This window comes from Lemur catta, chromosome 2 (genome assembly GCF_020740605.2).
Source record: "Lemur catta isolate mLemCat1 chromosome 2, mLemCat1.pri, whole genome shotgun sequence".
Classification (NCBI taxonomy): Eukaryota; Metazoa; Chordata; class Mammalia; order Primates; family Lemuridae; genus Lemur; species Lemur catta.
Window position 1 is genome coordinate 34303552 of NC_059129.1, and position 13075 is coordinate 34316626.

Below are 13075 nucleotides of genomic sequence, written 5' to 3' on the forward strand. Positions count from 1 at the left end.
TTAAAAGAATTGTACTGCAGAGTAGAACATCAAGTCCATAGGAATACGTGCCTTCAGAATACGGAGAAAGAAAGTGCAGTGTAGGAGAAGTGGGAGATACAGAGAGAGGCTGGACGAGACAAGAGCAGTGCGCATCACAAGCCAGGAGGAAGAAACTTCAAGACAGTAAAATCAACACAATAAACTGGCCTTTTAGCCATCAGATTTGACTGGAAGTAAGTCAGTGGTAATCTCCAAGAAAACAAGATTTTAGTGGCACAAGTGGGATGGGGTCGTATCACAAAGGTGACCAAGAGAATTAGAAGTTAGGCTTTGGGTTGTAGACAAGTTCTAAGAGTTTGATAGAAAGAAAAAGAAAAATTAAAAGTAAGGTAAAAATGGCAAAGGATTTTTGACATGGAAAAGAAAGATTTCCGAGAGGATGTATAAATAAAAAAATAAAAAGAAAATGCTATGTGGAGATCAGCAACATTAAGGTATTTATAGCTGTTCAAAGTAATACCTTCAAAATTACTTCTGTTTTGTGTAAATTTTTTTCATTATAAGTATATATTATCAGTTCAAACAGAAAAAGTAAGGCAGCCATTTCCATTTTGGCAAAAAATCAAATACAAACTGAATTTTTTCAAAGGCCTCAGTATTTAAATCCCAGAGGGAGATTTTTGGAGCACACTCCCTTGATTATTTCAGAAATGACTCTTCCCTTACTAAGGGCCAAATGCCCAAATGCTTGCTTCTTACCTGGCTGGGTGTCCAGGGGGTTGTCTCTTTCTATCATCCACTGCTCCTCTTGCTCCAATTGAGCAATTACCTCTGGTTTATAAAGTTGATGCCCTATTCATGGGAAAAATATATGCCTTAGGAATTTATACTGGGAACAAAAATTTCTCTCAGAACCCATTTCCAACCAGTCTTTTGGGCCTCTAGACTTGGAAAGGGGAGGGGCCAGCAAAATAAAGGTACATATCTCAAACTCAACAAAGTCAAGACCTCCTCACTGAGAAGAAAGAGCAGGAAATAAAGGTGTCTGTCTCCGAAACTGATAAGCTTTCTTCTGTCCTTGCCTAAACTGTAGCCACAAAAGCTTTGGTGGTCTTTACTATTTAAAGAAATAAACCCATGCAAACAGTTTCCAGTTTCACAGGACACCATCCTACCTAGTGCGACTAAATTCCTATAGTTCTCCAGCATCACGTCTCGGTAGAGGTTCTTCTGAGCAGGGTACAGTTGCTCCCACTCCTCTCTGGTGAAGTCCACAGCCACATCCTGGAATGTCAGTGATTCCTGAAACATCAAGGATATCCAGCTCAGCCAGAAAAAGCCATTGTGCTGAGAATCTTCAGGACTTTGAGTAATCCCAGCCAAATTTTTGAAACAATAATTAGTACTGGTCTATCATCTTTTGAGACATGTTAAAACATGCAGGAAATAATCGTTGCATTTAACCATCTTAAAATTTGTTGCAAGGGAAAAAAGAGTCTCATTTCATCTAAACAATTAAAAAACTACAGTCATGCCTCAGAGATATCATGGGTTCAGTTCCGGACCACTGCAATAATATTGCAATAAAGTGAGTCACATGAATTTTCTGTTTTCCCAGTGCTTATAAAAGTTATGTTTACTCTATATTGTAATCTAATAAGTGTGTAACAACATTATATCTAAAAAGTACATCTTAATTAAAAACTAGTATATTCTAAAAATGTTAATAATCATCTGAACCATCAGAATTGGAGTCAATCCTCTCAAATCCTGTTGCTGTTTTATCAACTACATTTATGTAATATTTTAAATAATTTGTTGTCATTTCAACAACATTCACAGAACCTACACAAGGAGTAGATTCTATCCAAAGAAACCACATACTTTGCTCATTCATAAGAAGCAACTCCTCATTCATCCAAGTTTGATCATGAGATTGCAGCAATTCAGTCACATCTTCAGGCTTGAGTTCTCATTCTAGTTCTCTTGCTATTTCCACTACCTCTGCAGTTCCTCTCTCCACCAAAGTCTTGCACCTCTCAAACTCATCGATGAGGGCTGGAAACTTCTTCCAAACTCCTGTAAATGTTGATATTATGATCTCCTCTCCTGAATCATGAATGTTCTAGAATGGTGAATTCTTTCCAGAAAGTTTTCAATTGACTATGCCCAGATACATTAGAGGAATCACTATTTATGGCAGCTATAGCCTTATGAAATGCATTTCCTTTTTTTCCATATAAATTTGAGTGGTACAAGTACAGTTTTGTTAACATGAATATATTGCATAGTGGTGAAGTCTGGGCTTTTATTGTACCCATCACCTGAACACTGCACACTTTACCCATTAAGTATTTCTTATACATCACTCCCTAAAACCTCCCACCATTCCAAGTTTCCAATGACTATTATTCCACACTCTATGTCCACGTGTACACATAATTTAACTCCCACGTGTGAGAACATGAGGCATTTGACTTTCTGTTTTTGAGTTGTTTCACTTAAGATGATGGCCACTAGTTCTATGTTGCTGCAATAGACATGATTTCATTCTTTTTTATGGCTGAATAGCTTTCCATTGTGTCTCACACACACACAAACATATCACAACACATTTTCTTTATCCACTCATTTGTTGATGGACACTTAGGTTGATTCAGCATCTATGTGATTGTGATTAGTGCTGCTATAACATAAAAGTGCAGGTATCTTTTTGATATGCTTTCTTTTCCTTTAGGTATATACCCAGTAGTGGGACTGCTGGATCAAATGGTAGTTCTATTTTAAGTTCTTTGCCAAATCTCTATATGGTTTTCCATAGAGGTTGTAGTAATACTAATTTATATTTCCATGTGTATAAGCATTACCTTTTCTCTACATCCTCACCAACATCTGTTATTTTTTGTCCTTATAATTTTATTTTGAGACAGAGTCTTGCTCTGTCACCCTGGGCAGAGTGCAGTGGCGTCATTGTAGCTCACTGCAACCTCAAATTCCTGGGCTCAAGTGATCCCTTTACCTCAGCCTTCCGAGTATCTGGGACTACAGGTGCACACCACGATGCCTGGCTAATTTTTCTATTTTTAGTAGAGCCGGGGTCTCACTCTTACTCAGCTTGGCCTCAAACTCCTGAGCTCAAGCAGTCCTCCAGCCTCATCCTCCCAGAGTGCTAGGATTACATGTGTGAGCCACTGCATCTGGCCCTTGTCTTTTTAATAGTAGCCATTCTGACTGGTATAAGATGAGATCTCATTGTGGTTTTAATTTGCAATTCTCTGATGAACACTGATGTTGAGCATTTTTCATATACTTTTTGGCTATTTGGTGTCTCCTTTTGAAAAATGTCTATTTTTCAAAATAGATACGGCTTGATTTGGTGGCTCACAGCTGTAATCTAGCACTTTGGGAGGCCAAGGTGGGAACACTACTTGAGGCCAGGAGTTCAAGACCAGCCTGGGAAACATAGTGAGACCACATCTCTAAAAAAAAATTAGCTGGGTGTGGTGGCACACATCTGTAGTCCTAGCTACTCGGGAGGCTGAGGGGTAAGGATCATTTGAGCTCAGGAGTTCGAGGCAGCAGTGAGTTCTGATCATGCCACTGCACTCCAGCCTGGGTGACAGAGTGAGACCCCTCCTCTTAAAAAAAAGTAAGTAAAAAATAAAAAAGAGAGGTTAGATAAAGATGGCTGACTAGAGACATTAGTTGCCAGATCATCCTGGAGGGAAGGAGGGGTTTCAGATAAAGGAGAGGTGGGAAAGGTACCAGAGCCGGTTGGAGATTCTCCAAGATTGATCATATCTTAGGCCATAAAACAGGTCTTAACAAATTCAAGAAAGTCAAAATCATACCATGTATCTTCTCAGATTACAGTAGAAGAAAACTAGAAATCAGTCACAAGAAAAACACTCAAACCTACACAAAGAAATGGAAATTAAACAACCTGCTGCTGAACGATAATTGGGTCAAGAATAAAATCAATATGGAAATCAAAAGATTCCTTGAACCAAATGACAAAAGGGACACAAGCATCAAAATCTATGGGACTCAATAAAAGCTTTTCTCAGGGCAAAATTCATAGCCTTAAATGCCTACATCAAAAAGACAGAAACATCACAAATTAACAACCTAACGTCACATCTCAAGGAACTAGGAAAAAAGGAGCAAACCAAACACAAAGTCAGCAGAAGAAAACAAATGACAAAAGTCAGAACAGAACTAAATGAAATGGAAAACAAAACAAAACTAAACTACAAATGATCAACAAAAGAAAAAGTTGGTTCTTTGAAACGATGAACAAAATCAACAGAACTCTTGCTAGATTAACTAGGAATAGGAGAGAAAGGACACAAACAAGCTCAATCAGAAATGAAAAAGGAAACATTACAACAGATACCATAGATATAAAAACATCATCTGTGAATACTATGACAAATCTCTATGCACATAAACTAGAAAACATATAGGAAATGGATAAATTCCTGCAAACACACAACCTCCAAAGACTAAATCAGGAAAAAATAATACTCCTGAACAGACCAATAACAAGCAGTGAGATTGAAGCAATAATAAAAAGTCTTACACACACACACACACACACACACACACACACACACACACAAAGCCCTGGATGAGATGGATTCACAGCCGAATTCTACCAGACATACAAAGAAGAACAAATACCCACACTACAGAAATTATTCTGTAACACTCAGAAGGAGGGAATCCTCCCCAACTCATTCCATGGAGCCAGTATCACCTTGATACCAAAGCCAGGAAAGGATATAACAAAAAAACGAAAACCACACACCAATATGCCTTGTGAATATAGATGTAAAAGTCCTCAATAAAATACTAGCAAATCAAATTCAACAGCACAGGAAAAAAAAAATAGCAACAAAGTCCACTATGCCCAAGGGGGCTTCATCCTGGGGATGCAAACATGGTTCAACATACATAAATCAATAAATGTGATTCACCACATAAACAGAAACAACAAGAAAGACCATATGATCATCTCAATGCCTGCAGGAAAAGCATTTGACAAAATCCAGCACCCTTTCATGATAAAACCCTCAACAAACTAGGCATGGAAGGAACATATCTCAAAACCATAAAAGCCATATTTGACAAACCTACAGCCAACATCATACTGAATGAAGAAAAGTTGAAAGCATTCCCCCTAAGAACTGGAACAAGACAAGAGTGTACACTGTCACCTCTTCTACTCAACATAGTGTTAGAAGTTCTAGCCAGAGCAATCAAGCAAGAGAAATAAAGGGTATCCAAATTGGGAAAGAGGAGGTGAAATTATTGTTTTTCATTGACAATATGATAGTTTACCTAGAAAACCCCAAAGACTCCACCAAGAGACTCCTGGAATTGATAAATTCAACAAAGTCTCAGGTTACAAAATCAATGTACACAAATCAGTAGCATTTCTATATACCAATAACAGTCAAGCTAAGAGTCAAATCAAAGACTCAATACCATTCACAATAGCTTCAAAGAAAATAAAATAACTAGGAATATACTTAACCTAGGAAATGAAAGATCTCTACAAAGAGTACTACAAAACATTAAGGAAAGAAATCACAGATGACACAAATAAATGGAAAAACCAGATCATGTGCTCATGGACTGGAAGAAACAACATTGTTAAAATGTCCATATTTCCCAAAGTGATTTACAAATTCAATGCAATCCCAATGAAAATACCAACATCATACTTCACGTATTTAGAAAACATATTTCTGTGCTTCATTTGGAACCAGAAAAGAGCCCAAATAACCAAAGCAGTCTTAAGCAAAAAAAATAAATCTGGAGGCACCACATCACCAGACTTCAAACTATACTACAATGCTATAGTAACCAAAACAGCATGGTATTTGTACAAAAATAGAGACACAGACCAATGGAACAGAATAGAGAACCCAGATATAAAACCATCTACCTACAGCCAACTTATCCTTGACAAAGCACACAACAACATGCACTGGAGAAAAGAAGCCCTATTCAATAAATAGTGCCAGGAAAATTGGATAGGCACATGCAGAAGAATTAAACAGGGCCCCTATCTCTTACCACTCACTAAAATTAATTCAAAATGAATAAAAGCCTTAAATGTAAGGCAAGAAACCGTAAGAATTCTAGGAGAAAATGTAGGAAAAACTCTTCTAGATATTGGCATAGGCAAAGAATTTATGACCGAGACCACAATGGCAATTACAACAACAAAATTATATAAATGCAACTGGATTAAATTAAAAAGCATCTTCACAGCTAAGTAATAATCAACAGAGCAAACAACTCATAGAATGGGAGAAAATATTCACAAACTATACATCCAATAAAGGGCTAATATCCATAATCTACAAAAAACCCAAACAAATCAGCAAGAAAAAAACTCAAGCTCATTAGAAAGTGGGCAAAAGACATGAACAGAAGTTTTGAAAAGAAGATAGACAAGGCTGGGTGTGGTGGCTCACGCCTGTAATCCTAGCACTCTGGAAGGCCAAGGCAGGAGGACTGCTTGAGCTAAGGAGTTCAAGACCAGCCTGAGCAAGAAGCAAGACCCCATTTCTACTAAAAATAGAAAAATTAGTTGGGTGTCATGGTGTGTGCCTGTAGTCCCAGGTACTCAGGAGGCTGAGGCAGGAGGATCGCTTGAGCCCAGGTGTTTGAGGTTGCAGTGAGCTACAATGACACCATGGCATTCTACCTGGGGCAACAGAGCAAAACTCTGTCACACACATACATACACACACACACACACACACACACACACACGATAAATGGCCAAGAAACACATGAAAAAATACTCAATGGCACTAATCATCAGGGAAATGCAAGTTAAAACCACCATGAAATATCACCTTAGCCCTGGTAGAATGGCTTTTACTAAAAAGTCCAAAAAACAATAGATGCTGTTATAGATGCAGAACGATATGCTTATACACTGTTGGTGGGATTGCAAATTAGTACAACCTCTATAAAAAACAGTATGGAGATTTCTCAAAGAACTAAACATAGTCCTACCACTGAATCCAGCAATCCCACTACTTAGTATGTACCCACTGGAGAAGACATCTTTTTATCAAAAAGACACTTGCACTCAAATGTTTATGGAAGCAAAATTCACAATTGCAAAGATGTGGAATCAACCTAAGTGCCCATCAGTTCATGAGAGGATTAAGAAAATGTGGTATACATGTGGAGTACTACTCAGGCATAGAAAAGGATGAATTAATGTCTTTTGCAGCAATTTGGATGCAACTGGAGACCATTATCCTAAGCAAAGTATCTCAAGGATGGAAAAACAAATACCACGTGTACTCTCTAATTAATTGGATCTAACTGATGGGCACATATGTGCACAAAGGGAAGTAAAAGTCATTAGAAATCAAACAGGGTGAAGGGGGAGAAGGGAAGGAGCAAAAACCTACCTAACACATACAATGAACAGTATTATTTGTGTGATGGCCACGCTCACAGTCCTGACTAAAGCATTACAAAAGCTATCCATGTAACAAAAACATTTATACCCTCTTAATATTTTGAAATAAAAAGAAAAAAGAAAAATGTTTATTCAAGTCCTTTGCTCACTTTTAAAGGGGTTATTTGTTGTTGTTGCTATTGATTTGTTTGACTTCCTTATAAATTCTGGATATCAGTCTCCTGTTGGATTTATAGTTTGCAAACATTTTCTCCCATTCTTTAGGTTATCTGTTCACCCTGTTTATTATATCTTTTGCAGTGTAGAATCTTTTTAGTCCTATTTGTCTATTTTTGTTTTTGTTGCTTGCACTTTTGAATTCTTCACTAGTCATAAATTCTTTGCTTCGACCAATGTCCAGAAGAACTTCTCCCAGGTTTTCTTCTGGTATTTTTATAGTTCCAAATCTCACATTTAAGTCTTTCAAACATCTTGAGTTGATGGTATATGGTGAAAAATAGGGGTCCAATTTCATTCTTATGCATATGGCAATCCAATTTTCTCAGCACCATTTATCGAAAAGGGTGTCCTGTCCCTAGTGTATATTTTCATCAACCTTGTTAAAAATCACTTGGCTGTAGATATGTGGCTTCATTTCTGGGTTCTCTCTTTTGTTACATTGATCTATGTGTTTATTTTTATAACAGTAATATGCTTTTTACTTACTATAGCCTTGTAGTATAATTTGAGGTCAGGTAATGTGATATCTCCAGCTTTGTTCTTTTTGCTCAATATTGCTTTGGCTATTTGGGCTCTTTTTTGGTTCCATATGAATTTTAAGACTGTTGTTCCTAATTCTGTGAAAAATGACGGTATTTTGATATGGATTGTATTGAATCTACAGATTGCTTTTGGTGGTATAGTCATTTTAATGATATGAATTCTTCCAATCGATGAACATGGGATGTTTTTCCATTTGTGTCATCTACAATTTCTTTCATGAGAGTTTTGTAGTTTTCCTGGCTGAGATCTTTCACCCGCTTGGTTAAATATATTCCTAGTAGTTTATTTTAGTTTTTGTAGCTATTATAAATGGGATTAACTTTTTGGTGGTTCTGTTTGACTGTAATTGGTGTACAGAAATCCCACTGTCTTTTGCACACTCATTTTGTATCCTGAATTCATTTATCAAATCTAAGAGTTTTTTGGAGGAATCTATAGGGTTTTCTAGGAATAAGATTATATCGTCAGTGAACTTTCTCTTTTCCAATCTGGATGCCTTTTATCTCTTTCTCTTACTTGATTGCTCTCGCTAGCACTTCCAGTATTATGTGGTATAGGAGTGGTGAAAGTCAGCTTCCTTGTCTTTCAGTTCTTAGTGGAATTGCTTTCAACTTTTCCCCACCGCGCCCAGCCACACACTTGTGTTTTTACTTAACAATTAATTCTGAAGATCTTTCTATCTCTGACCTATTAGGACATAGAAAGCCTCCTCACACTGTTTTTAAATGTTAAAAAATTTTGACATATTTCAGACTTGAAGAAAAGTTGCAAGAATAATGAAATCTTCACTTCTCTCCCTTTTTCTCTCTATATACAATTTTTCTGGACTGCTTTAAGAGTAAGTTGCAGACACGATGCCCCTTTACCCCTAACTCATTTGGTATTAATTTCCTAAAAAAGGAGTTCTCTTTTGTAATGATAAGAGAGTATAATGATCAAAATCAGGAAATTAACACTGATATAGTATTGTTGTCTAAATTCTTAAGATTTCAATTGTCTTAAAAATGTCCTTGAAAACAAAATCCAAGACCATATACTTCATCTGTTTGCCAAGTATCTTTATTCTCCTTTAATCTCCAACAGTTCCTGAGACTTTCTTTATATTTTGTAACACTGACATTTTGAAAAGTACAGGCTAGTTATTTTGCAGAACAATCCTCAATTTGGGTTTGTCTGATGTCTCCTCATGACTAGATTCATGCTGTTTAGCTATGGTAGGAATAGTACAGAAAGGGTACTGTGTTCTTTTCAGTGAGTTGTATCAGGAGGTACGTGCCATTGACTAGTCCCATCACTGGCAATGTTAACTTTGATAATTTAGTTAAGGTGGTATCTGCCAGTAATTTCCACTGGAAAATTACTATTTTATCCTGCAATTAATACATATTTGTGGGGCGGTACTTTGAGGCCATGTAAATATTTTGTTCCTCCTCAAACTTGCATCTACTAGTTTTAGCACCCACTGATAATTCTTGCCTGAATTAATTATAATTATGATCATTTCCAAATGGTGCTTTTCTAATGCCATTACTCTTTATATATTATTAGTTGGCTTTCTACTATAATCAAGAGCTCTCCCTTTTCATTAATTTATTTAAATTTTGTGGATTTATGGATTCTTATCTTATTTAATAAGTTTTAGTGCTTAGATTGTCCTAGGTTTAGCTAGTAGGAGCCCCTTCAGCCTGAATTCTGTGTCTTTTTGACATGTCCCTATCATTCTTTGAGCACTTTACTTTTTGGGACAGAAAGATGTTCTTTTTCAAGGTTCATTTTTGTGCTTTCCCTGCCCCAAGCCTGGAATCAGCCATTTCTCCAAAGATCCTTGGTTCCGGCCGGGTGCTGTGGCTCATGCCTGTAATCCTAGCACTCTGGGAGGCCAAGGCAGGCAGATCATTTGAGCTCAGGAGTTAGAGACCAGCCTGAGCAAGAGCGAGACCCCATCTCTACTAAAAATAGAAAGAAATTAGGTGAAATTTTTTTAAAAAGTAAAAAAATTTAAAAAAAAAGATCCTTGGTTCCTTTTTTGAATGAAGAATGGCATTTAGAAACCAAGATATGGGCACTAGGTGTGTTCAGTGTTACTGAAGTATCATTGCTTTTAGGCCCTCTCAGTAGTCAAATCCAGGAAACAGAGTTGTGTGTGTATGCACACACATGCACACACAATGTGTATACACAAACACATATTGACACCCATAACTCTATATCCATTTCTATGTAGAGAGTTCACATTGATACCTCTAAATCTAAGCCAACATGGAGTTTTGCTTTTAGCCTAAGGGCATGGAGTTCCAATACTTAAGTTCAAATAATACTTGGATTAATTCCTTCTCCATTTGGTCTCCTTCAGTGTGGTTATATCAGTCATTTGAAATATAGTTTGGTTCATTTATTTCTGTTTGTATTCAATTTTAGGCCCTTCCTCCATCCTTTTGATTTTAATTTTATTGTATGCGAAACATTAACATGGTTTTAAAAGTCAGGACTATACAAAAAAGTATATTTAGTGCAGTATCATACTCCCCTGTAGCTCCCCACCCATTCCCTCTATCTTTTTCACTCCATTCCCATCCAAGCCCTACAGGTAACCAATGTCATTAGACTCAGGTTTATCCTTCTGGTGTCTTGTTTTACTGAAATGAGCAGATACATGTAGATTTTTAATATCCCTTTTTCTTATAGAAAGTAGCATATTATAGATATTTTGTGTTTTGCTTTTTTCATTTAACAATTTATCTTGGAAATTCCTCTACATCAGTTTGTGGGTATCTTCCTCATTCTTTTTCAGAGCTGCATGATAATACTTGGTGTAAACGTACCGCATCTATTTAAGTAGTCTACTGACAGACATTTTGGCTGCTTTCTACTCTTTTTGCTGTTACAAATAATGCTGCAGTGAATTATCTTATGTATATATTATTTTGCAATTGTGTACCAGTCTACCTGTAGAATCAATTCCCCAAAATGGTATGTCTGGCAAAAGAGTATACAAATCTGTAATTTTGATACATATTGTCAAAGTGATCTCTGCAGGGGTGGTATCAACTTGTATTCTGTAACATTTATCTATCTCTGCATAACAAACTATACCATAATTTAGTGGCTCAAAACAATAACAATCATTCATGTTGTTTATAAAATCTGTTATGTGGGCAGGACTCTGGGAATCCCTCATCTTTGTACCATATAGGGTAGCTAAACTCTGGGCTGTAGGATTCCCTTTTAAGATGGCTCACTCAGATGACTTGCAGATTGGTACTAGCTGTCATCTTGGAGCTCAGTGAAGGTCCTCGGTTTCTCTCCACATAGACCTCTCCAGGGCTGCTTGGGCTTCTTCATGTCATAGTGGCTGGATTCCAAGAGCAAAATTCCTAAGAGAATCACCTTTTATGACTAAGCCTTGGAAGTCACACAGCTTCGCTTTCATCATAGTCACCAGCCTGCCCAGATCTGACGGGAAGAAAGAGAGACCTTCATCTCCCGATGTGAAGTGTATTTAAATCACATTATAAGAGGAGCCTGTGGGATGAAGGAAATTGTGCCATTTTCAGAAAATACAATCTGCCATAGTCTACCCTCTGGCCATGAAGAGTCACATCCCTCCTACATGCAAAATACACTCATCTTCCCAGAATCCTCATGTTTCATTCCATTGTGGTATCAGCTCGAAGTCAAGGATCTTGTCATCTAAATCAGGCCCACAAGTAGATGAAGATCTTGGAATGCAGTTCCTCAGGCATGATTTCTTGAATGCTATCTTTCCATATGATGACCTGTGAACTAAAGACAGTTATTTGGCCTCCCACCCTTACCCCTCACAAACATACAATGTGGAAAAAGGAATAGGAGTAACTACTAGAGACATGCTCACTCAAGTAAACAGCAGTCCATAGTCATTCTAAAATGTAGCTGAGCTGGGCACATGTTGCCAACTCCTTAATTAGGGCTCAGGCATACTCCCTGGAAGTTGTCCTCTATATTATTGGCTCCACCCTCTGAGATTCTGGTTTTGCCCTCTGAGTCATCTTCTCCTCTCCATGAAAAGTAGCCTATATTTGTAGTTTTCTCAGCCTGCTTTCCGCTCATTGAAGTTTGTTTTTTTGTGGGTTTTTTTTCTGTCACCCTGGGTAGAGTACAGTGGTGTCATCATAGCTCACTATAGCCTCAAACTCCTAGGCTCAAGTGATCCTCCTGCCTCAGCCTCCCCAGTAGCTGGGACTACAAACGTGTGCCACTATGCCTGGCTAAGTTTTCTATTTTTAGTAGAGACAGGGTCTCATTCTTGCTCAGGCTGGTCTCGAACTCCTGGTCTCCAGTGATCCTCTTGCCTCGGCCTCTCAGGGTGCTAAATCATAGGCATGAGCCACCATGCCCGGCCAAAATTGGACTTTTTGTTTACCCATTTATAATCTAACTACACTAAACAAAAGCCACACCCACAAATCTTTCTGAAATAAGCCCTGTCTCCTTTGGTTTCCCTGTGAGACTGCTACAGTACATCACCTTAAAACTTACTAGAAACTTCATGTTTGACAGAAAGAATAGGTCCTATGAGACACTGCTTCATATTTTTCTGAAGTTGTTACAAAAGATATTATAGTCCAACCTGGATTTGATCTTTGGTGAGAACCATTTCTAAATTTGCTTATTATTAGATGCTTGGAGAGCTGTGAATGAGAAACAGTTTTGTTTTCAAACTCAGTAATTCCTGGTTCTTTTATATTTAACAGTTCTTTATTTAGCTTATCTTTTTCTTCTTACATTTCACTTTAGGCAGCCAGAAGCTGCCAGTTGGCACTTTCCATCTTCTACTTGAAAATCTCCTTAGCTAGATCATTGAGTTCATTAAGTATATTTTCTATCTTCTTTGTT

At 37.4% G+C, this 13075-nt stretch overlaps 1 protein-coding gene across 1 annotated transcript in view; it reads right to left on the reverse strand.

The window, feature by feature from the left end:
* ZNF713 (zinc finger protein 713) overlaps positions 1-13075 on the reverse strand; it is a 68029-nt gene that overhangs the window by 11930 nt on the left and 43024 nt on the right. The window contains exons 4-5 of the mRNA XM_045542167.1: positions 1158-1284; positions 742-834 (exon numbers count right to left, since the gene is read on the reverse strand). Of these exons, the coding sequence (XP_045398123.1) occupies positions 742-834; positions 1158-1284 (220 nt within the window). The remainder of the gene's footprint in view (positions 1-741; positions 835-1157; positions 1285-13075) is intronic.